Raw genomic sequence first — 25857 nt, 5'->3', positions numbered from 1 at the left:
GCTCATGCTTATTCTTTGCCTAAAGCCACTCTTGCTTTTAGTGATTATTTGAGTGATTTCTCAATACGTTACTTCACTGATCTATTTTGATTCAATTTATGTTTCTCAGGGAAAACAATTTATTTTGGGAACTCTAGCTTTTTAGAAGGCATTAAGCTCTTGCTCTTCTCAGCACTTATACTGTCCATTATGGAGAAAATAGCCTTCCAGAAATGGTGCATACAGCAATTCCTTTTCCCTTTCTAAATTGCTATGTAAGATCTTATTCTGCTGAAAGGCCTATTTTCTTATAATGACTAAATTGACAGAATAAGATTAATTGGCTGTTGTTTAAAAAGTCTGCATTTATGTATATCTTTTTACAACATCTAGGGTAAACACTCTCAATTGTTAATGGAATTTCTTAGTCCTTTGTATACACATACATGTGTGTGTGTGTATATATATGCGCGGTGTATGTTATATAAAAATAATGATGTGCCATGTTTGTATGTTTTGTATGATCACGTTTTGCAGCCAGTCCCTGGAGCCTGGGGGTTCCAGCAAGAATGTGTCCCTGAAGAGCGTCCTCCAACACATTGAAGCCACCCCCAAAATTGTTCATTATGCAATACTGGGTGTTCAGAAATGGAACAGCAAGCTGAACGCCAGGAAAGCAAAGGCTCCTTTCTCCAGGTGCCACGTGCGTGATTTTATACTGCTCAACATAGACCTGACGCAGAACGTGCAATATGATCTAAACAGGTAGGCGATGTATATGTGTGGTAACATAATATGCTGGCATGAGAAAAATCTTGTCACCATATTTCTAAATGCTATCGAGATAAATAGAAAGATCCCGCCTGAGGTGATGAGCACACAATCACAAAAATAAAATGGAGAGTGATATATGTTGCATCTGAACGAAATGGGCATCCAAATAAACTTACCATCAGCCAAAAGAACTGGGAGAGACAGACTGCAAGGCAAGGGCAAGGGTGGGCTACAGAGGACTGAAAAGGCAGGGGGGAAAGAAGAAACTGCAGAAGAAGAAAGTAACTACAAGACCAAAAATGGAAGAAAGAAACCAAAATTACATCAGTCATAGGAAGAGTGTGGAGCCTCCAGAGTGCCTCTGTAAGAGGCAGGAGCTTCTGCATGGCTAAGAACAAGAGTGCAGGTAATGGCTGAGCCATTGCTGTATCAAATGCTCTGAGGAGAGATTCCTTCTATTTCCTTCAGGGTCAGCTGCCTTCCCTGTTGCCACTTGGGTTTGCAATAGAAGCAGATGAATAAATAAGTTTCCAGTATTCCCTTCCTTTTTTTCCCCTCCTCCTCATCTAAGTCCATCCTAAAGCATCTGCAATAAAGCACTGATATCATGGGGCTTTACCTCTAGTTTTCACCACGGACTGGAGCAATATCCAATTCCCCTCCTTCCTGGCCCAGTGAGTTTATTCTAAACCCTGTCTCTGCTAGCCACAGACAGCCTGGGACATCTCACCCAGGTCTCCTGCTGCTGTTTTCAGGGATCCCGTGTACTTGAGTGAGGAACTGTAGCCTGTCGGTGCAAGCTGGAGTCCGGTGTGGCTTCCAGAGCTGTTGATTTCACATTCTCTGGCTGGTTGAATCATGAGATGGGAATCAGCCCACAGAAGTGAGCAATTACGTCGTAAATAGCACAGGATAAATGTTACTTCTCAGCTGCTTTGTCTCTCCTAGCCAGATATTTGTCAAAGCCACATTTATCCCCTGATCCCGGTTCATTAAAAAAAACGTGATGTAGAACTGGCTTGTTCAGAAATGGAGGTTGGTCACTGCAGAGCTTCTCAGTTCTAAAATATATTAAGAAAGAACTAAAAAAAGGGTGGGGAAGAAATGGTTGATGGCAGTATATGACAAGGATGCAAGGGCTAACTCGACTTGGTATGGGGAAGAAATATACAGACATACTGAAAAGTGAAGACTTGTTTGGTCTTAAGATGACCAGGAGTTGCTTTCCTACACCAGGTGCACATTTGAAGGAGTGAGTCGTCAGAGCTGTGTAGAGAGTTTGTGTAGGCGCCGTATCAGACGGTCTCCAAAAAACCCTGCTGAGCCCGTTCCGGTGCATTTCAGCAGCGGGTGTGCGAATGCTTGCTCACACACAGCAGCCACACAGCTGTTTTAGTGATCTTGTGTTCAATGTCCAGGTATTTCTGTGAAGATGTAGATTTTAATCTGCGGACGAACAGCAGCGGCCTGCTCATCTGCCGCTTCAACAACTTCAGTGTCATGAAGAAGCATATTCAGGTTGGAGGGCAAAAGGACTTTGTTGTTAAGCCAAAAATCATGGTGAGTGTGGATACATGTTCGGTCATGTGTAAAGGGTGAAAACAGGACCTATTTCCCCTAGAAAGAATAAATTGTCTGGCCCTTTAGGTTTATTTAGTGCTTATTTGACGTTCACGGCCTACTGTGTGGTAGGACGACCACATCAGAAATAGAAAATAATAAATATTTTGCTAATTATAAATTATTAACAACAATCCTCCTAATCTATTAGAAGATGGACTGGGATTGGAAAGAGTTTGGTCTTAGCTGTTCACTGGTATCTCTGCAGAGGAAGAATTTGCAGACATCTGCTCTGATCAAAAGCAGGCAAGTGGTACTGGACTAGTTTTAATAATTTTAACACAGCCACTCGTTTCCAGTGTTTGCTGGTTCGTGATGACTTTCGGTCCCTACATTTGCTGACAGAAAGAGAACTGAGGAAAAGCACTGAAAATTGCAACCTTCTGAAATCCAGCTGGGAAATCCAAGTATTTACAAAAATGTAGTGGGGATACCAAGTGTTTTATACAGAGTATGTTACACCTGTGTCGGCTTTAAATGGAGGTATATTTCAAAGAGTTGGTTTTAATCTAGGAATCTTATTGTTTGTGTCCTGGTGGTTTTAAACGCATCCCACAGCACCCCTCTTTTAAAAAATTACCTCCGTATTTCAGATTTAACTGACTCAACCCTGCATTTGTGTATTTTGGGAGGTCATTTTCTGAATGTTCCTTTTCTGAATGGTTGCAGTAGAATCTATAGTGGTGGACTGGCCTGTGAGAAAACTGCATAGAAAATGTTTTCTGTGGATGACCACACAAGGAGGATGTCGTTTCCTATACTGTCCAGCAGTAAGGCATGGTGAAGGGCGCTGTGGCAATTTGAACTCCCTATTTTATGTCCCTTCTTTAGGGAAGCAGATACCCCCAGAAGTACCTAGCAACCACAGAGCAAGTCAGTCATTTATTTCTGTGCTGTGATGCTATGACAAAATCGAGTGGGGATTTTGGATTCTTTTCCCCAGCTTTCTCTCTCTTCCTGCCCTGTCATGGTGATCCCTTCCCTGGCTAAAGGAACTCCTGCAGAGAAGATACACTGAGTAGGTGGGTTAAAAGGGGCTCCCCTTGGTTTCATTGCAGGTTTCGGACAGCCTGGCACCAATAATGCCTCTTCAGTACGTCTGTGCCCCTGACAGCGAGCATACATTGTTGGCAGCCCCGTCACAGTTTCTCCTGGAGAAATTCCTTCAACATGCGACATACAAACTCTTCCCGAAGGCCATTCATAACTTCAAGAACCCGGTATTGGCCATTGACTGCTACCTGAACATCGGGCTCGAGGTACAAATATTTGCAGGGGTAATGGGGACACATAAATGCAAACCTTTACTTCAGCATCTTTCTTCTGTTGAAAACCCCTTCTTTTATGAACCCTCAGCATCAAGGCTAGCGTTTTGAAGGCTTTGGTCTCAAACAGTGACACTCTGCTGTTGGAGGTAAAGGACCAGCTCCACCGGAAGAGCTGGTGGTAAAACCTCCGAGCTGGCTGGTGTGGGTAGACACCAGAGGTCTGTGATGGACGGCTGGGATTTGCAAAGGAATCGGGCATGTCTGGCTGAAATAATATTTCGTATGAAGCAAAAAACCAAAAGTGATGCCATTCTTGACAGAAGTGGGTGTGCTGCATAGTCATTACAAAGACTGTCCGCAAAAGTTTTTTAGAACACTGTCCTATCGTACAGCTTTTTATCATCTGTGTTTGATTAGTCCTTGCAACCAACTTGTTTTGGCTGAGAGAGTTTCTGATATGACCCTTGTCTGGTGGCTTGCTTCACTGATGGACAAAGCTCATCCTTTGTAGTGCAGCTCTCCTTTTAGATGCTTTCCTTTTTACGAACCTGGGTTTCTACGGAGACTCAGTTTTTGCAAGTATGTCTGTAGACATACTCTAGACTTAGATGTCTGTAGTTGGGGAGATCAGAATTTTTGAACCCATTGGTCCCAGTTTGAACTAGGTCTGAAATAGGGTGGAAGTCTAACAAGGGGTTTGTTCTGACAAATTTTATGGGGGTCAGTGGCAAGATAGAGAATCATAGAATCATTAAGGTTGGAAAAGACCTCTAGGATCATCAAGTCCAACGGTCAACCCAACACTACCATGTCTCCTAAACCATGCCCTGAAGAAGAAGAAACCCTCTGATACAGAACAGCCATCACAGCACTGAAACACCAGAGGGCCCCTGTGCTGGGAACCACTTAGTAGATGCTTGTGGTCAGAAGACGTGCACCAGCGCAGAGGAGCTCAAACTTCTGCAGTTTCAGTCCTCAAGGAATTGCTTAGCGTGTTGACAAACATATCCTTATTAGAACAACCTAAATAATCTCAATCGTTATAAATAATCTCAGTCGTTATAAGCAGGTAATTCACAGAGGAGCAGAAAATTGAACTGAATTATGGAGAGCCCTGAAATTACATATTGCACACTTGGCCCAAATCTGAATCTAGAAGTTTGTCCCGTGTGTTATCTCCTCAGGGGAGCTTGCTCAGTATGGCATTCTTGTTGGATTTTGTTTTTACCAGCGGCAGCTGACTCACCTGTTATCACAAAGTTATATTCCATTCCACTTAAAGTCTTACTTTGTAATTTTCTAACGCAGAAGTGCTTCCTTTCTCTTCCCCATCCGTTTCAGGTGGCTTTATGCTATATTAGCTCACGTCCGCACTCAGTCAACGTCAACTGCGAAGGGGTGTTCTTCAGCGGACTTCTGCTCTATCTCTGTGACTCCTTCGTCGGCGCAGACCTCCTCAAGCGGTTCAGGTTTCTGAAAGGTAATCTCGTGGCTCTGCTGGGCATCCCAGGTGCTTTCCTGCCAAGTAACAGCAGGGAGGAAAAGGGAAAGGTAGAGAAATAACTGGCTTCATTAAACAGCGCCATTATTTTCAGTTAGTGCTGCCATTGCTTTCAAAAGAAACAGATGGAGTGTTTCTTTTGCGTGTGTATAAAACTTATTTTCCTGTTGGTAATAAGTGCAAGTAATTGAACCTTCGCTAAGCTTTGATAAACTACAGTTATGAAATTATTTTAAAGTGACATCAAATGGAGATAGGTGCAGAAAAACAAGACTACATGGAAATCAGCCAGTGAATCGTGCAGTCAGCAATTCGAGAGTGTAGAGCATAGGTGTTACTGATGAAGATGTAAAGTTCTGCTCCAGTAATCAGTCTGTAATGGCAACAAATATTTGGTACTGTAGATCGGGGCAGCTTTTAGCTGGAAGATGATGAGGTCTGCCTCCCCCAGAACTGTATAAACCTCGTCAAAAATCTTTCTTCGTCTTTTTGTCTTAACACTAACAAATAGCGAATTGCTGTGGGTGTTCAGTAACGCTGAAGTGCGGTACAGAGCTCCAGGTGCATTTGCAGTCGCACGGTCGAGCCATTTCCCGCTCACGCTGAGTGAGGATGGTGCACATGTGGGGGGGCGCGGTGGTGCCGACCCTGAGGCGGTCCCAAGAGCCATGTTTCAGACTTTGCTCCTGCACCCATTTAGGCCCCCCCAGTGCAGGGGCGGTGCAGGAAGGCGCAGCCACCGTGGGGATGGTGCTGCCATCACCAAGCCCCCAGAGCACGGCCAGAGGGGCCACTTCGTTTGCTGTTTCTTGGGCAAGGGGCAGTTTCTTGACAAAACCGGGCAGTGGATGCCTGTCAGGAAGGGCCTTCCCCTGCTCGAATCCAGCAGAGGAGGGATCAGAACCTGAATTTACCGTGTGGCAGGTGTGTGGGCTGCAGAACAGAACAGAGAAAGCCCTGAAGGTGTCCAACTTATTACATGACTACACAGTCTGGTAACACCAGGTGGAAGGAAGCCTGCAAGTTTGTTAGGCCAGAGAAAATAGGGCTTTGGTTTATTATTCCTCTTACAGTGCTTAACCAAGGGGAAGTGCTCATGCGTCAGGGAAGTTACAGCAGACTTCCCCAAGAGTCAGCTGTGAGACTGACTGTGGTTCGCCTTGGTAGAGTTCCACCACTGACCTTGTACAAGCCCAAATGTCCCATGAAACAAACGAAAAAAACCCTAGGCTTTATTCTTTTGGTGTAATTACCAGTAGTGATTCAAGGATCTTGGACTCAAGTTAATGGTCTCTCTGCTACGGTTGATGATGCTAACGCCAGTCAGGCAGCAACGTCCTGTGAGACAGAGCAGACCCCACACCACGTGTGTTTCTCCCTGCCTGTGCCTTCCCACGAACGGACGCGTGCGCCTCCATCCCGGGGCTCACGGGCCTGATCTGAGCCTGGGCTGGCCGGTTGTAGGTAGACCCTTCTAATACTTCTTTCCACCTACCTAGCAGCAGAGATTTCTTTAAAATAGCTTTGGAAAATGAGTAAAGGACAGAGAATCATTGTTGTAACCTGAGAATCTAACATGCTTTTCAATTGAAGGTGCCACCCTGTGTGTTGTATGTCAAGACAGAAGCTCGTTACGGCAGACAATAGTCCGGCTGGAGTTGGAGGATGAGTGGCAGTTCCGACTTCGGGATGAATTTCAAACTGCTAATAGTAGTGACGACAAACCACTCTATTTTCTTACTGGACGCCATATATAAGCTTCGCTGAGACACCGCTAACAAGGGACAAAACAAAAACAACTTTTTTTTCTCTTTTTAAACAAGTACAATCACTGTGGAGCAAAGTGCAACCACTATTTATCTAGACTGCTCTAAAGGATTCCCCACAATTCTGAAGTCGGCTTTAGCCCTAGGGATAAAATTTCCACATCAGTTACGATTTAAAGGATCCTGGATTCAAGTTATTTTCACATCAGTCACAACTGCCGACACGCATCACATGGCCAACCAGGCTGTAGGATCTAGGAAGAGGGCGTAATTTGGTTGAAGAAGAATTCTTTTTATATTCAGCCGAGCCAGGGGAAGAAGCTGCTCTCAGCAGCTGCTACCTTGAATGTGTCACATGAAACGCGGCCTGGCACACGGCAGTTATTGAAGATAAGTGGAGGAGAGCCCACCGTGTCTCTTCAGCTCTGTACCGTGGTACAGGAATACTCAGGGGTTTGAAACTACAATATAACGTAGATATTTGTATTAAAAGGAATAGCCTTGTTCTCCGTGCAGTGTTAGTTTAACATTTGTAATTGTGTGTGTATTGAAACTGCCTTTTTCCACAGGTGTCCAAAGTTTACTACTTTAAACCTGAACAAATCGGCAAACGCGCGGCGGGCACTGCGCACCCGGGTACCCCATTAGGTACCTCCGCCTCGGCGCCAGGGACAAAGCAAAAGGCTTCTCGTAGAGGCTCCCTCCCCCGCCAGCGGGCCAAACGGCTCGCCAGCAGAACACCGGCGGTTTCTTGCTCTCGTCAAGCATTTTGAAAACCCGTGGGCCATCCTCCGTGGGAGGGACTCCCTCTGGCCCGAAGCAAAGCCCTTTGAAAGTGTCACCTAACACTGTCAGCTCTTTGTTTTGATTAACGTCTGTAAATATTGGTTGTAGCTGTAGTCGCACATTGTTCTACTTACACGCATGGTACCGAGCCTTGTTCAGGTGTTCCGGAACAAACTCACTCGGTGCGGTAGGTTTTGGTTGTCAGGGTTAGACCGTAGCGGTACAATGTCCCGCTCGTGCCGGCAGCATGGGTTACTCCGCTGAGGTTTCCGTACCAAAAAAACCCCAATAATCTTCCTGCACATCATGACCGACCCCTTTCTTAAAAAAGAAAAATGCAGCGTGTTCTTTAAGGCAATGTACGCAATTAAATCAATTTACTCTCAAAAAAGCAATGAAATTAACACATCTTCGTACTTGACCTGCAACTCCTTGCTGAAGGACCTGCCAAAGCTGCATATTTTTTTTTTAACGCCTAGTGTTAATTAAGCAACTTTATCTTGTGAAAAGAGATGTTTACAGATTAAAAAAAAACATAATATATTCGACAGAAGCTAAAAGGAAAATGGTTTGCATATGTCTGTGTTAATGTAGCTTGACTCTGATGAACTTTAGCAAATTTCAGCTGAACAACCCGTTTCTGTAAATTTATTTTTTATTTTCCTTCAGACACAACCTGCCTTACCTATTTTAACATTTGGAAGAAGTAGGGATGTAAAAGATGCTTCTTGAAGCTTTTGATACGCACCTGAATGTATTCCAGTAGTTCTGGTTTTGCCGGAAAGGCTCACGGCCGACCCCGAGCCTTAGCGTGGTGTAGAAGTTTCAGGTATTCCGTGTTCAAAAAACGGTTTCCTTTTAGTTTGTGTATGTGATGTTTGCACTAAGTTCTTGAAATTCCAGGTGCTGAGACTACGGCGAGGAGTTAGCCCCCTGGTGAAGCAGTGCGAAATTGCCCTGAAGGTTGAGAACGCAGGCAGAAAGTCGGCCGTATTTGCCTGCCTTTACCAAATGACAGTAAACCCGTTTCCTTAACTCTCCCCCGCTGCGGAAGCGAGGAGCTTCGGTGACGCCCTGGCCTAAGGGCCCGTACGGCCCCAGCACTGCAGGCGTAGGCCGGGCCCACGGAACGCTTTGCCTGGCTGCCTGTGAATTCCTGGGGAGGAGACTGTTACTTGACATCGAGGTCATCGCCGATCCCTTTTGGTTTTAAGCCTCCCCATCAAGGCCATTCTTATGAATGTATTAAATTGGCCGGCGTTGTATTTTACCTGTAGATGTTCTTGTCTGTTCACAGGTTAAATCTGAATGTAAACTAAGATTTAAAGAATCATATGCAGATGCTTTTTGCTTAACTTATGTAATTGCTTTTTGTGACTTTTGGAAAAGGGTTAAAAACGTCGCTTTCCTAGCGTAAAGTTTTCTTAACCAAAAACTCGGTGAATTTAGCTTCACTAGTCAGTCTACCTCATGTTATTGTTTATGAACTGAAACTGTCTGAAGTCGTGGCTATGGTATGTTTATAATGTGCTTTCATTAAATTTGAATATATTAAGTTACCATTTAAGACCGCCTCTCCGAACTGGTACTTTGCACAGGACGCCCGCCCCTTCTCTCTCGGCACACGCATGAGTGCCTGCCCCGGAGAGACCCGCCGCACACGCTAACGTGAATCCCACGCGGTGATTGGGCAAAGCGTTAAGGTGGCGCGCTCGGGCCTGGGAGGCCTTCCCGTGGGGTACTTGCCGCCTGGGAGAGCGGCTTTGTTTCAAGCAGACACGCAGGAGGAGGAGGCACACGAGCTGCTGCTAATACCAACTCAAAGCCCCCTGTAAGTACAAGCAGTTGAAAGAGGTGCTTGGTCCGGCCGCGCCTCCGTATCACTCAGGCAAGAAGGTAAGAGCAGCGGGAGCACCCGGCCATTCTTGCTTTCCGAGCCCGCGCGAGAAGAGCACCCATAGATTTTCTGTGAAGCTGCACCACTTCTGCGACAAAGCCCCTTACGGTCTGCTCGCAGGGCCCTTGCAAACTGCCGGTCGCAGCTCAGACCCAGCCGCCTCCGCAGCCCCAGCTGCTTCGCTTTTAAGTACTCTGAGTAAGGCTTCGGAGGTGGTGCGAGTTCTTCCCTTTAGCTCTAGACCAAGGTAAGGACAGCACTGTACAAACAAGCGTAATCTAACCACACCGACATTCCAAAATGAAAACAAACCGTAGGTTGAAATTTAATTAAATCTTTCCTGTCCTAAGTTAAGGTTTTAAGCTACTACTGGAGGCTGAAGGCATCACCTCTCACCTTACTGTGAGCCCTGCAGCAGGAGGGTCTTGACTGGAGCTACCGGGGCACCAAGCCCTGGGGCGTGACGCAAATGCTTCGTCACAGAGGGAATCCCGACCCCAAGTGGGTACGAATGCCGCGACTGCGTTCTCCCGAGGCTGCTTCAAAGCACGGGCTGCCGTTAGGCACTGCGGTAATACTTCACACGCAAAAGTAGGAAATACACTAACGATTCATTCACACTTAGTATCAATGCAGAGTAACTTTAAAAAAAAAAAGCTACCAAGTATTTTATTTTTAATCTATCTACATTATGTACAGATCAAGAAAGGCCACAGCAGTTTTTCAACATACAAACCCTTTAAAAGAGGAGAGATTTATGAAGGAGTGACAAGTATCAAAGTGAAGTCCGCTAACAAAGGTATATACTCAGTACAGTACTTGAAGAAAGACAACGAGTACACCAGTCCTCGGGGGTTTCATTCCACCATAACCCTCTACAACTCATCGGGGGAGAAGGGGATGGGGGTAGAACAAGCTTCCCGGCACCGCTGCCACCCACAACGCGCCCGGCAGCCACCGCAGGGCCTGTGAGGGTTACCCCCCGCGACGAGTGGGCCCTGACGCGTCTTGCCTCGAGGCAACCGAGCGTAGCCTTGGGCTCCGTCACGATAATGGCCTTGCCGCGCCGCTGGCGGGAGGCGGGCGTTACGGCACCGAGACGCACTGGTATATCACCACGTTAGGAACTTCAGCCCGTACTCGTCAGCGAGACTAGAGTCTTTGCATTAGTTTACAGTCCACTATGAACAATTTTCTGCTGCATGTAAACATGACTAACTAGATAAAATACAATCAAACTTTTGAAAAAGTTAATAAAATATCTTTCTTTTAAAAAAACAAAGTTAGCCTATTACTGCATTGTTTACAATTTTAATAAAATAGCACAACCTTTCGGTTGTTACCAGTCCTGAGTTCACTGTAATAAAAATGGCCCTGGCTTCTGCTGCAGGTCTGCACCCGCTCCGTAGGTTTCGGCAGAAGTCTCCCAGTAGAAAGCGGAATTCCTTCGGGAGCGGTTAGGTCTGGTGCTGCCCGTTGAGGAAGTTGTATACCAGGAACTGGCCGGTGCCACAGTACTGCGTTGCAAAGAGTTTTCCATCCGGAGTGGGGTCAGAGAAAGCGATTTCTTCTTTACTTAAGTATGAGCCGTATATGAAGTTGCTCCTGTTTAAAAAGGGAAGGCAGGGAAAAAAGAAAAAAAAGAAAGAGACAGTTACCCTCAGGGAATAATGCAAATGCAAAAACGTTTACGCTATTAGGCCACAAACCATTAATTAAGTGGCACGCACATTCGAAAGGAAGAATCTGCATTAGGAGGAGCTCTCTATTTATATGAGCTATCTCCTCCGTTCAAATGGCAAGGAGGTCACTTGTTCTGGGAGGGTTTTTATAAGGTTTTGGTATTTTAGAAGAAAGGTTTGTGCAGAGCAATTGCTTGCAAGTTGCGTCTAAAGTTCCATTTCAGAGTTTAAAAAGTTTGAATTCATTCCAACTATTTCTTCACAGAGAAGAGACTGCGAGGAGGACTCTGACTGCAACCACTAGGAATGAAAACATAAGCTGCAAACAAGGTAGGGAGCTGACGGGGGGGCTGAAAGGACCCGATGAAATTTCAGGTTGCTGGTTTGAGAAAACAATTTGACGTTTAATCCGAGACGTGCTCTCATCCAGTCTAGAACATCTAAGAACACAACCTCAAGGCGTTACTCGTAAGGGATACACTTTAAGCAATAACTGTATGAAAAGGAAGAGTCACCCTGCTTAACTTCATTAAAATATTTTAGGTACACTTTATTTTCTTTGAAGAGAGAGGAGAGAATCAAGGGATTCCATTGTCCTTCTCTGGGTGGCTGCGTGAGCAAATTTAGAAAACTGATCTCACGCCTTCAGACCTTGATCAGGGGAAGGAGGCGGCAACGGTTATCCGTGGAAACAGAAGAAACTCCCATTAAAGTTAAGGGTTTTTATTCCTATAAAATGAACTTACACGTACTGCAGAGCAAGTACGAACTTCAACCATAGGGACATCTCCATTAAATCTTGAGGGAAAGACATTAGGAACAAAATCTTTTTCAATTATTACCAGCTTTATTCCCTTCTCTTTAGTGTATTTAGGAAGATGATTTTGCAATGTTCTTAAGTCTGCCTGACTGGGTGTTTGTGACTCCAGGTCAGCTCTGAAAGCTCGAGTGCACTGGGGCAGGCATTCTCAAAACGGACTTAAAAGTCTGCTAGGATACCTTCAACATTTTGAAGTCAGGATTTAGCTGGCTACCAGAATCATCCTGGTCAAACCACCTGTTGCTATGAAAGACATTTCGGTTGAAGTTTCACTGGCAGCCGAGCAGATCTAACTGCTTACTGCCATCAAAAAGCACATCTCGCTCCCTTCCTTTGCCCCTTGCAACCTTCTGGGCTCCCTTGTTTACACCAACTCTAGAGCTCATCAGACCTTTCTACAAACCAACCGAGCACCAGAACAATGCAACGCTCCTTTTGGTGAGCCTGTTTTCTGCTAGCGCAGCAAGGAGCTAACGGAAGGCCAAACGAGCACGAGAGCACAGCAGAAGGTACGATGCAGTGCACAGCTAGGAGAAAAACCGAGACTTCTCGCTAGCTGCAACGGTCCATTAAAATGGATTCTGAAGATCCTTTAGAGCTGTAACTCAGAGAGCATCTCCAGCATCTCTTTGGGGCAGAAATCTTTAGAAATAGTTCATAGGAGCCTACTGAATACACAATTAAAAATCAGCCAAAAATATAACCAAATCATCAAGTTCATATGCTTATCTGAATACAGCTTTACAGCTGACAGTTCATACAGAACATGAGCTGATACGAACTCCCTAGTTGCTCCACCAGACAGGCAAGATGCATTCTGCAGAGTGGAATAGCTTTGCTAGGCGCTCTCAACACCCAAGAGGGCGAGGATTGGCAGACACACCAGTACCTGTGCCACAAGCTCCAACAAGACGGGGCTAGCCAGGCACTGAGCACAAACCTGCCAGCCCAGCAGTAATTAGATTTGGGTAGTTCTTGGCATTACTCGGAACAGGCATTTAATCTCCTAGGAAATGTCACTGGAAGAAACCTAAGGTTTTGGAGATTCAGTGTTTTTAGCATTTGTCTAAACAGTAGCGTGGATGTTTGAGTACTTTCATGGACAGAATACACTCATCACTAGCTACTAAAGCTCTGTGGAAGTTGTTCTCTCCCCCTTTCTGCCTCTAAGGAACAGACATTCGGCCAACGATTAGGTCCCAGTCCTTAATGCTTGGGCAATCCTACGCTCTGACCAAAGACAGTCTTCATTTCCCTCACTGACAATTACCCCAGAGGAAGTTACCCAAGCTCACTGGCCATCTGCTGGGGTGACTCATGACTACTGCACTCAGCAGAAAGATTTCTGTTACAGACAAGCCATCGCAGAATACTGACATTAGTTACTGAACTCCCCATTATACTGCAGCTGTCCGCTGTGCTCAAACCTACACCCCCGATATCACCAGCAGCTTAAAAATACAAACTTGAGACACACAGAGCAATAAATGTCTTGGTCCAGGTTCTGTCTAAACCAGAGGTAACCGAGGAACTTTTGTTACATTACCTAAGACACTCTATCATCCGAGAAGCAATCTTCTTTCGACGCATCATGCTGAATACCCATATTCGACTAATCCCACAAATAGCAGGCTCTGGAGAAGTTGAACAGCACCAGGCTTTCTGTCTCTCAAATATGACTTTCTCATTTTCTGAACTGACTTCTGGAACCTTCTCTTCTATAACTCTGTATCCCTGCAGGTGATGTAAAAAAATATTTGTCGCTTTATAAAAGTGTCACTAATGACCGAACAAAGTAATTCTTGTGTAATTTATTTCAGTTAAACATACTTACTTGCTAAAATACCTTACCAAAAAGTCTGCATATTTGTGTCTCAGTTTCTCTTACCGGTTTCAAAATCGGAACAGATGATAAAAGATTAAACCAAAAAACCTCCTGAAGCTTATCCAACTTAAAATAACAGCAACAAATAATCTGATTCTTGCTACCACCTGTATTAAAGCATTTGCATCAATTTCTCTGACTTTGACTAAGACTGTTTTGCTTCTTGTCTGCCACTCCCAAGGGACGGCAGAAAACGCCACGGTTTACAAATGAAGAGACAGAATATGTGGCAAAGTTCTGACATCAGTTTTTAGCGTTGCAGTTGGCAGCACGACTTCTGGTCCTGCTCTCCGCTGCACAGTTCTGCCGCCCTCTGCTTCTGTTTGCTGTGGAGCTGTTTGACCCCACACCGACTCAACTCAATCCTACTGAGTACCCACTTTTTCATCCACGTTGGATTTCTGCTGGGCAGGGAGCTGAATCTGCTTGTCAACAAGCAAGAGGAGAGCGAGGGCTAGTGTAAGAATGGCACAGGGAGAAAAATTCCACCCTTCAGCTGCAGCAAATTCTTAGATGAGCAGGTCTGAGCCAAGTATGACACCGTCCGTGTGTCTCAGCTCAGTGTCAGCTATACAAAAATAAGTAACTACGTTTCAGAATGGTCTCCCACCACAAGCTGCCTCCTCTGCGGAGAAGGCATACACAGAACGCTTATTTGCCACATGGCTAGACTTAAATTGCGAGCTAATTCTGTAGTTTCAGGATGCCTGAGGAACAGTCACTAAGCACTGAGGTGGACTGCCTTTCTCCAGTTCAATCACTTACCCACTGGATATGTTCTGCAATTAAACAGCCGATAACTTTTTTGTCATTAGAAATAAAAAGAAGAGTTTTAGTTCTAGAGTAACACATGAGCGGAGCTTGCTGAAATCCCAAGTCATTGTCTACCATTTCTCTAATTTCTTCAACCTGTCAAAATAAGTTTAAATCCTGTATAAGACAGACATGTAAACATGCATTTGTATAAAATCACATTAAAATTACAGATTTGCAAAAATGCACTAAGGTATCCTGAACACTGAAAGCTATTCCAGAAGTTAAGGATTATCCTAAGTAACCTGCAACACATCGGTCCGTATAAATGTTCCTTAAATAATACTCAGCTGGAAATAGGAAAAGTAGAGACCTCTACATCAGACTCCATTAAGTCCAAGCTTCAGTTAGTCAAAGGCTAATAGAGAGAATGCAGATAGTCAGTGTGGGCTCTGATACTCTGGAAATAAATGAGATCTATGCCAAAAGTTGAACCAGCTTAGTTGAAGGTTTTCTGTCTGTTGTTTCTGAAGTCTTAAAAGAACTAATCCATCATGGGTTCTGAACGGATGATAGCAAGCACAGTGCCAAGGCAGCTAGGAAATGTATGCATTTGTGCACACATACTGTCGTCTCTTTCCTCAAGCTTTCTGCCCTTCCATTAACCTTGCAAAGAGTAACTGGAACTAAAAATAAAATGTTGTTTAATATCAGTGAGTTTAGAAGAAATATATAAACTCCAGCATGAATGTAAATAAAAGCTTATGCATGAGCTGAGGTTTTACTGGGGGATTCTTGTGCCTACAACCAGGCATTAAACATCATCCCTCTATCATCTCCTATGGAACAGAAAAGTAAGGTGGCCTTTCCTATGTGCTGCATTGAACGGCGTAAGCTTCTTTAATGCACATTGTAGTTACATCAGAAAAGCAAAACCAGAATTACTGATGCTATGAATATATGAAGTTAGTACTGATCAAATGAAAAGTTTAAGAAAATTGTTATTTTTTAAAATAACCTTTAAAAGGCATAGTATCTCCACTTTCTCATCTAACCTTCAGGTACCAGTCTTTTAACAACAAGTCCCATTAGCCAATGTGAAACATTAAGTAACCGTTCTTGAAGTCAGTCATCCACAGTGGTGACAGCTGTCAATCCTCTCAACTTTAACCACACAGAACTTCCAGAGAACTCTATCCTGGAGTTCATTTGCTATAGTCTTCCTTTCTTCTGCCCCACTTAAGTATTTTAAGTAATTTGTTTCTTCAGCCATTTTAGTAAAAAATGAATGTGCAACAAATGCACTAAAATAAAGATAATACCCCCAGAGAAACAAAACTTAATAAACTTACCTGATTAAGTATTGTAAAAAGAAAATTTGTAGCTTCTTTTCAGTTCAGTAACTTAAAAAATTCTATGTTAGGCTAAAGGAAACCCACTACAGTCACACCATCAGAAAGAGCTGTCTTGGGCATCAGTTCAGCCCCCAAAGGTCCCTTCAAACCTTAACCATTCCGTGATCCTGCCGTAGCGGTACTGTAAAGCACCTACTAGTACTTTTAGCAAATCCCCAGCTAAACAGAATCAATGCCATGCTACTGAAAAAACAAATGTAACAACATATTAAGATGTATGAACACTGGCCAGCCAGCAAGACACCAAAGTACCCTGTGGCTCTAGGCCTCCCCTAGTGTACTGTGCCCAGTTTTAGATAAAGAGTTTCAAGAGAGATACAAGGCATGGCACAAATGGCAATAATCTGGAGGAGAGCATGACAATGATCAGAGCTCTATGAAACATTATTTAGGTGTATAAACTAAAAAGCAGCACATCCTGTCAATCATTTTAAAGCAAAACAATCAGAGTTTGTTCAGGCACAAAAAACAACTGTTGCAAAGAGGAGGAAAAGGATGTTTTCTAAAGCTATAGCAGTATGATTTACACTAATAAGCTTAAATTTCAGTATGGAGATTCTGTTGGACGTTAGGGAAAATACTCTATGGTTATGGACAGTGAAGCACTGTAACAGAGTCTGGAGAGGTTAGAAAAACCTCCAGTGGTAGAAGTTCTAGAAAGTTGTCGGATGCATCATAACCAGAGCTGATCCTGCTTTGGACATGGGAATGGACTAGATGACTTTGAGGCCACTCTCCACCTAAATCTGTTTTTATCCAAAAATTGTTTAGAGAATGGTGCCACATTCATGCCATGTAATAACGTCGATAGATTTCAGTTTTTAAAAATACAGTAGGAAGTTCCTATTATATAACATATCTGGCAGACATTCAGCAAGTATATTAAAAAAAAGTTTTTTTAAAAAAAAACTCTGTTGGATGATGCTGTTCCCACCCCTGCTCAGACCCATGCTCTCTATGAAGAGAGCAGCAGTGCGTAAGAGTGTCTGACCTGTTTGTGGAAAAAGCTACAGAACCGCTGCCGTTTTGATTCCAACTTCAGCTGCTCGCACATAGATTATACAGACTTTCTATGAACTTTCTCATTACTTATACTGAAATATCAAACAAAGTAAGATACAGGTAAGTCCAGTCCTTTTCACCATACCTTTTTAAGCGCATACTTTGGGTCATCAGGAAGAACCATTATTATCTTTCCATCAGGATATTCAGCCAAAATTCTCTCCTTTTTCCAACCCTAAATAAAACAAACACTTATCTAAACCATACACAAGACATACTTTTACAAACAGAAATAGCACATCATTGTTCTAGACACTGAACCTATGCAGAGACTTCACACTATTTAGCAGTTGCTTTGCTAGAGAAGGAAACTTCAGCTAGCTTTTTAAAAGGAGCACAACAGATACAATATGATCTTATTTATACAGTGACTTATACAATAGCCTAACTATGTCTAGAAACAATTTGTGAAAGTGTCTTATAATTTCCCAACTAGATTTTTTTCCCCCAGGACTGCAGTGCAAACTGAATTTTAAAATAGAAGTAGCAAACTCAACTCACATAACTGATTTCCAAACCTATGTAATACTTATTTTCCGAAGTCCAGTGAATGGGAAAAGCCCTAAGTTTTAATAAAAGATTTCTTTTTAACATAGTTACCTCCACAAATACACACTCAGTTTTAAAGTTTGGCATGCGAAAGACCTCCAGGAGGTTCTAAGTGAACTGATTGGCATGCAGTTGCCCAAAATGTAAGGAATAGTTTATTTTGTTACTGATCATAACTGTTAAAGCCACAAGAAGGATACTAGAAAAAATTTTATAACTACCTTCTAAGAATCTAATGGGGAAGGAGGCTACGTTGTGTGTATCTGAAGTATAAACATACTCAAAAAAATAGAGGTAATTAACTCTTCTTCAGATCCACACTCGTGGTGAATAATGAGCAGTACCTGCATGGAAAAAAACAAAACAAAAAAGCCACTTAAATCTAGTAAGATGGGACTGGTAGATATTAGAATTCAAGTTGCTTTGATGGGACCTAAAAATACTGAATGCAGAAGTAACTTCAGCCACTAAAAAGGCTGCTCTACAAGTCTGTCTCAAAGCAACTTCAAATAAAAAAGCCTTTGAAGAAACAATATTGATGGAATAATTCTCATTGAAATCTGTACCTTCCCATAAAATAACGTTCAACTAAAAACCAAACAATGGAATTTGGCACTGAATGAATGCCACAGATGCTACCACCAAAAAAATGACAAACTTAAGTGTTATAATACTTGATCTGTATCTCATTTTACTCATGCCAATTTTACTCCCTTATCCCCAAAAAAGGCACGAAGAGAAGTATTTTAGAAATTTATCTACTTGCTGGTAGCCCTGGAACTATTTAAGTATGAGTTTAGCACCCAGCATGGCAATAGTTGCAACACAGACACCATTTCAATCCTGCCTGCTTTTCTTCTCCATAGTAGTTGCACTAAATACCAACACGAATGAAGATCCTATTTGATTTTACATATATTATGGTCTGAATGAAAATGGCAGTAAACAGCACTGCCACAATATTTAGGAAAGCAGAAAAGTGCAGTTTGTGGAATTGTGACATGCCTTCTGAGACTGTTAGAAAAGCTGTCCAAAAATTCAGTCTCCCACCTCAAGCACCATCCTCTCTCCATTTTTTACCTTTTGGCTACCTGTTTGCCCTGAAAAGCTTTCTATAGCCTATTTTAAGCCAACCATGACCATCACTCAACAGAAAAATATATCATGTTTGATAATCCTGCCATTACAGCATCCAGAATGCTGCAGGCCTAATGCAGAAAATTCAACCCTAAGTTTTAGGTTAAGGTATTCTGTTAACCTAATAGCCAGGTATTTCCAACAAAATGAAATATGACGGAACAAAACATTTCTGAATGGCTTACTGCTGTTACAGTTTTAAGCAACAGTGTATTAGCAGAAGTCTAAAAAATAATTCAAAAAATGCAAGAATTGACTCTCTAAAACTTAGAACTCAGTATTTTCATTGTCCACTTATTAATCTTAAGTGATTTGTATAATATGGGGACTGATCATATTCACAGGAGAGGTAATTTCTAAATTGAAGTTGGAATAAATCGGAGTTTATTAAGAAATGTATCTTTTAGATGAAGCTTACTAAAGTGTTTCTACAAACCCTAAGCGCATCCAAGATTTCTAGTTCATTTGGTTTATGTCTGAGATGACATTTTAAAGTAATATTCCTTTGTTATTGAAGCAGCTCTAACAGTTCTGAAAAGAAAAACTAACATTTCACATAAGCACCCGCATCTTCAGTACCCTTATTATTCGGTCTTAGTAAGGAATGAACTGTGCTTCCTTCAAACTGAATGGAACTAATGCACAAGGTGGGTCACAGCTGTTTTATATTCTAACATTAAATCTGTTAAGGAAAATGTGCTGTAGGTTCAGCTGGGACTAGATATCCACACAAAATATGCTTTAGTACCAGTATCTTGCATGTGGTCTGAAGATGATTTCCCTTAACACACTTACTAACGTGTTTGTGGTTTTGTGTTGGTGGTTTGTTGGGTTTTTTCCTTAACAAAACTGCACTATTTTAACACCTTGCAGATTGTTGTATTTTGTTTCAATCACAGAAAACTAAAAGAGTGCTCCTTTACAAGCAGATGGCAAGAGTACCTTGCCATCTCTAACTGTAGTATACCTGACACCTACAGTAAGAACCAAAAGCATTTTGTCTCCAATATACTTTATAATATTCTTCTGTAATGTCAGAAAATTTGCTTTTTCTTTCCTTTTAACTGATGTTCCTTTAGGCATTAAGACTTATTTACTGTTGAATGAGATGCCCAAGCATTGATACATGTTGCTTGTGATGACCAAATGCAATGTTCTGCAAGGCCTGGAGTAAAAGAACATGATTACACCACTGCTCCCTTATACTGGAAGTCTATTGTCAGCAACAGATTACCTACAGCTAGCAGCAGCAAGGCACATAGAGCCTCACCACAGCCGGGCAGCCTGGTGCTGTACACAGCCCCACTGGAGCGTAGTAACTATTGTAACACCCTCCCCCCCTCCACATTACAGCTATTTATCCTACAGGTATTTTTTAATAGTTTAAGAACATAAGGAAATTCTGCGATAAAGAGTTAACTCATTTTTAATCTACCTCTAACTTTTCCTCCTAATTCAAACAAGATTAAAGATTGCTTCTGCTTGCTTATTAAGGTGCAATGACAATAGACTTACAAAAGAAAGAAATAACTCAAAAAAGTGCAATACAGACAAGCAGCTGCTACCCAACATGAAATAGTACAGACAGTAATCACAACTACACAGTGTTGTACATTGCTTTCACTAGGTATTATACATGTATATAATGAGTGATGTAGAATACAGTTGGAACAATGGCTCCAACTTAACAGCACAGTAGCTGAAACGTTTGGCACTCAGTTTCACATGAACTGTGTTCTGCTTATAGTTTAAAATTGTATCTAAAGTAGATTTGCCTTTGAAAGGGTACGTTAGAGGACAGAACAGACTGCTTTCCATGCATTTCCTCATGTTTTAAAAGTTCTTATGTAAGAGTAGGAAATGGCACGGCAAACCTGGTATTTTTCTATGCATGTCAGCTCTGGCTTGTCTGTACTCCCTACTTCCCAAACGAATACAAATAGATGAAAATCGGTGGTGTTTTTTTCTTATACCATTTTTTACTCAAAAATGTCGTTAATACTGTAGAATTCTTTCACATGTGAAATTTTCCCAACAATCAAGTTTAGTACAAAATTTTGTGCCCTTTTATGCTTGATAATTTGTAGCCAAGAAATGGTCTACTGCATTCTTCTTCCCAACTCCTTCACCAAGTCACAGATATTCTGCCTCTTTTTCCCACAAGTGTAATACGGAGAATGAGGTTTTGACTGTAGAACACATTAAGATCCTTGGATGTAACTATTAAATACTACCCTCTGTTAAAACTAAGATTCTTACAGACAATAACTAATGGTAAGAAATTTATTTGAAATATTATTAAGTTTTATATTGCACAGATGTGTCACTTTTGGAATGAATGCAAATCAAGACAATCATGAAATCTTTCTAAGATGACATGAAGTTCATCATCATCTACAATCCCAATAGTCTATTAACCTCATGTTCCAAGAAGTCAAATGTTGCTTTTTCTGTTTGTTTTAATCTGAAAATTGTAAGAACCTCACAGGTGGCTTGGGTGCAAACACAGCAGAATAGCTATTTAAAACTTATCAGATTAGACTTTAGCCCAAATAACAGATTCCACTGTCTTCAGCTCAAGATACTCTCAACTAAGAGGATGAGCTTGAAATACAAACAGCTTAACTTCATTCAAATCAGGCACCTGAATCCATAGGCATTTCCTAACTGAAAAATTTTGGCTTTGCAACTTAAGAACATCGTTAAAAAGAATGTCTTGCTCTCAGAAAAAAAACCTGCAGAAACACTAAATTGATACTATGTGGCATCACAGAGAGGATACACCATTGATACTGTGTGGTATCACAGCTAGAGGGTTTTATAAAACTGAACCACATATCCATCCCACAACATCATCCATCCCACTGGAGTTAACACTTGATGTCAATACACACATGCTAGAATGGCATATTTTTTCTGGAGACTTTCAGATGTCTGAAACCAGAAGGATAGTGAGACAGATTCTGACATTTGTCTGCAGTAGGGGACATCTCCCACACTAATCTGTTCCTCCTCCTGTACTATCCTTGACCACCTTACCGTCTTGCTTATTCAATTTGCACGCTCCTAGTAACAGCAAATGGCACCCTTCAGACAACCCATATCAGTCCTTGCCAATCTTCTGTTCCCAAATGCAGAAAGTATCACTAAGCTTGACAAACTTCCTCCACACAAGGCCTGCAATTGTCTTACTGTCTCTATCAGCCACCATGACAAAACAAGTATCCCAATACCATTCTCCTTGTTAGCCTGTCCTACTTCTGGGGGCATCACGGAGTTTCTAGAGACCTAAAAAGAAATTTTTTCTAGAAGAAACAAGACAAGCCTTAAGAAAAATTATATTTTGAAGATGGTAAATAATTTATTATTTGCATGCAAACTATCTTCCCACTACACAGCACTTTAAAAAAACAAGCAAACCACAAAGCGGCTGCATGCAGATGGGCAAGACACTAAAGTCCATTTTCACAGTTCCCAACAAGAAGCTCTAGCATGGTAGTGTATATAGGCTTTCTTTTTGTGATTCTGTGAAATGAATCATCAGTAGAACTACTAAGCATGTAACAGAGACACTCAAAAGGAAGAAAAACTGAGAAGTCTTCTCAAGTCAGACTGGGGCTGCATCATACGGCATGAAGAATGAGAATGACAAGAGAATGAAAAATGCCTCTAATGTACCTTAGAATGGTCTCCAACTCAACAACAATGCCAAATACATTAACTAAATTAAAAAGAATATCTGGAGAGCTAATAAAGTAACATACCACGGTCAACAAGACCAGATGTTCCTGGACCAGAAAGTCTAACCAGGAAGTAACCATGGCTTTCTCTAGTACAATGTTTTTAATCCCATGATGCTACTGTCCAGTTAACACTTTCTGTCAGGGAAAGGAAGGTAGTTATAATTTCAACACAGTAACTACATACAAATATCTAGAAACCAAGCATATCACACCTCCAAGCCTTCCTCCCAACAATCCCCACTAGAAACCTCCTAGAAAAACTGGGATAACTAGCAATCTTTCTTCTGGTGTTTCTGGATGACTAAGAATTATCAAGTAGAGATCTGATGTACTAATTCACCAGCAAGAAGGCTTACCTAAAGTTCAAATTATTTTCTAAGAGGAGATGAGGATGTTTCTGTCGTGGACATTACCACAATACTCTGAACCAAGAACCACTGACTACCGGTCAAATGACTAGTGCTAAAGCCTTACCTATTTAGCATGGCAAAAGTTACCCATGCAAAAAACAGAGCGTCAATCAAACTGTTATGAGGAAAAAAAAATCAGAGGGGAATTTAAAGACTTATAAGAATCCTTCCTTCACTTCTTACTCTACAGTTTCTGCTACAGAATACCGATCTAAACCATCACTCTATAGCCATCTACAGTGTCACAACACACAATTAGAGTCTTAAAAGATTTCAGAGGTAGAACTGTTTACTTACTGAACTGACAATACAAATAGTTTGCTTAAATACACATTGCGTGAAGTTTTTAAAAGATGCTTAGCAACTCAAAAAATAAGAGGCAAAGTTCTTCTCAAAAACATACCTAACTTTATACATAGTTATTTACAAATGGTTTAAGGTAGTCTGCTCTTTCACTTTTATGTTAGTCATGTTGCTACTCTAGACATACACACACAAGTGAGAAATTTCAGCTCTTTCAGCTTTCAAAATATTCAAACTTCAGTGCAGCTTCCTACCTACGCAAACGTAGCAGCTTTAATTAACTACTGAACTCATCTGCCAGCTTCTGTCCAAAAGAACTAACAACACATTCTGTAAATTATGCTTACATCTTCGATAACATTCAAGATCTGAAAGTACTGGGGAGGCAGGGGGTGGGGAAGGACAAACAGGAATACAATGGGGAAGCTATTATATGCTGCCATTATAATGTACTGCATTCCATCACACTTTCTGCCTGGTCTCATCCTACAATGTAGCTAAGGGGTATCAGAAGAGATCTTTCCAGATGTCTGGATTATTCAGCAAAAACTAATCAAGAACAGAACAAATACCAGAACTATTTACCAGATGGTTTAACACACTTTAGCTATGAAGATGTATCTTTATATTTGTAAACAGTGGGGTAAAATTGAGCTTTAGATTTAAGAGTAGCCCAACAGCCATTTGGTATCTACATGAAATGAATTGGTGGCCTCAGTTCAGTTATCCTGGAGGTCTTATCTACTCGAGTGTAGAGTACTGAAGGTAACATGTGTGATAAAGAAAATAGACTTTGTGGGATTCTATTCTGGATTTCAGACATGTGAACAGATATTTCCTGTAAGTCTTGTAATATCAGTTAGTGTGAAGTAGCCAATTTTAGAATATACTTTAAATTGTACAGAATTTTTCAAATCTGAGCTTTAATGAGATATACACTCAGATACAGGATATATAATGTAGTTATGGAATAATACTTTGGACTTTATATTTAAAGATTATAATCACACTATAAATTAAGTAAAGTTTCTATATACTATGAAGTTGTATCAGCTGGATTCCTAGGCAGTCTCCCTCCAAATTACACATAATTAAGAAAAAGTAATTTAAATGTCATCTAAGATTACACAATTATGAAAACAGTACAATCAGCTCTTTATCTGACTATTAAGCCAACCATTGCAAACATCAGTTGTACTGAAACCTCTATTTAGTACTTTTGGAACAGTGACATTCCTTTGGCTTCCTATCACCACCCAACCCACCCCAGCCCAAGATTAAGGAACAGACAGAAAACAATGGCAACGAAACACCACTATCCTAATAAATATTTTTATACATTACATGTAACTTGTCTACCATGGCTCTTAAAAAAATTTATTTCCCGAAGTGGATTATTCGTGGCCTACTGTGATACTAATCTATTAAAACATGACTTAATGTAATACGAATTGTAACTAGTACACAGCAAAAAAACCCCAAAAGATAATGCTTATGTCTTTAAAAAGATACGGTTTTCTTACCACATATTTTACAGCACTTATGAACTGGTTATGAAAGAGCAGATGTTGGGTTTCATCCTCTGGATTTGATGCAGTGTAAAGCATTCCACAAATATTACAGGAAATAGCACCAAATCTCTTCTGTCCTGCATCCTATTTTAAAAAAAAAAAAAAAAAGAGAAAAGAAAAAGGTATTTGTCAATTGCAAGCACAGTAAATACACTTCAACAGAACTTTCATCTAATCAGACATGCCTTTTTTAGCTTAGCTTCTGGAAACTCAGAGGCTAAAATGGAGTGAAACAGGAGAAAACAAGTACAGAATTTAGAATTCCATCTTTCGAAAACCCACACAGCCTCAAAAGGCACAGACATCAATCACAGAACAAACTCTACCCAACATTAAAATTAGCTCCCCTCCCATTAGTTTTCAACAAATTATCTTTTATTTTACAAAATGCAAAGAACAAAGAATTCTTCCCTTGTTGCCCTATTTGCAGTAAATATAATCATCTTCCACAAAGAAAATGCCCACATCCAGCCCCATACTATTTGGTTTTTCCCTCCGGTTCTGCTGCTGCCTGTCTTTTGGTCATGAGTTGCTTTGAGGTGGGCCAAAGGTGAGCCATTTTCCTGAATGTTTGGAAGGATATTATAAAAAACCCAAAAGTTACGGAAATAATTGTTAAGGTCAGCAATACATCTGCAATGGCTGATCACTACCTTTTAGGTTTTTATGAAAGCCAAGAATTCAAAGCATTCAAAGGATTATGTTTTTTTTACCCCTCTCTTCATTGATTAAAAGCCTCATTTAATATACTCTCAGGACTTAAGTCTTAACTCTTAATTGATTTAAGAGTTGGAACTCTTAGATGGATAGATGGAAACAGCTATGATGTTTGACATGCTATCTTAATTACACAGGGTTCATAACTTATTTTTCAGACACTGGATAGCAGCTACAACACAAATGGAAGATCACACTGTTCTACTCATGACCCTTTAG

General features: G+C 41.4%; 2 protein-coding genes across 14 annotated transcripts in view; one reads left to right on the top strand and one right to left on the bottom strand.

The window, feature by feature from the left end:
• The window catches only part of GREB1L (GREB1 like retinoic acid receptor coactivator), a 140663-nt gene extending 133722 nt beyond the window's left edge, over positions 1-6941 (top strand). For 10 of the 11 annotated variants that reach the window (XM_064442898.1, XM_064442904.1, XM_064442902.1 and 7 more), the window contains 5 exons: positions 517-744; positions 2172-2313; positions 3432-3632; positions 4983-5121; positions 6736-6941. In XM_064442898.1, the coding sequence (XP_064298968.1) occupies positions 517-744; positions 2172-2313; positions 3432-3632; positions 4983-5121; positions 6736-6899 (874 nt within the window). In that variant the 3' untranslated portion in view covers positions 6900-6941. Of the gene's footprint in view, positions 1-516; positions 745-2171; positions 2314-2672; positions 3168-3431; positions 3633-4982; positions 5122-6735 lie in introns of those variants that run through there. The other variant, XM_064442906.1, reaches the window with a different exon arrangement.
• A 3292-nt stretch (positions 6942-10233) lies between these two features.
• Positions 10234-25857, bottom strand: part of ESCO1 (establishment of sister chromatid cohesion N-acetyltransferase 1) — a 33980-nt gene continuing 18356 nt past the window's right edge. Inside the window, exons 8-12 of one of the 3 annotated variants that reach the window (XM_064442891.1) lie at positions 24874-25005; positions 17294-17383; positions 14744-14887; positions 13640-13827; positions 10234-11196 (exon numbers count right to left, since the gene is read on the bottom strand). In XM_064442891.1, coding sequence (XP_064298961.1) covers positions 11049-11196; positions 13640-13827; positions 14744-14887; positions 17294-17383; positions 24874-25005 — 702 coding nt within the window. In that variant the 3' untranslated portion in view covers positions 10234-11048. Of the gene's footprint in view, positions 11197-13639; positions 13828-14743; positions 14888-17293; positions 17384-17978; positions 18102-24873; positions 25006-25857 lie in introns of those variants that run through there. The other 2 variants (XM_064442892.1, XM_064442894.1) reach the window with 2 other exon arrangements.

This window comes from Phalacrocorax carbo, chromosome 2 (genome assembly GCF_963921805.1).
Source record: "Phalacrocorax carbo chromosome 2, bPhaCar2.1, whole genome shotgun sequence".
NCBI lineage: Eukaryota > Metazoa > Chordata > Aves > Suliformes > Phalacrocoracidae > Phalacrocorax > Phalacrocorax carbo.
The sequence above is the reverse complement of the archived record's forward strand: the minus strand, read 5'-3'. Positions and strand labels throughout refer to the sequence as shown.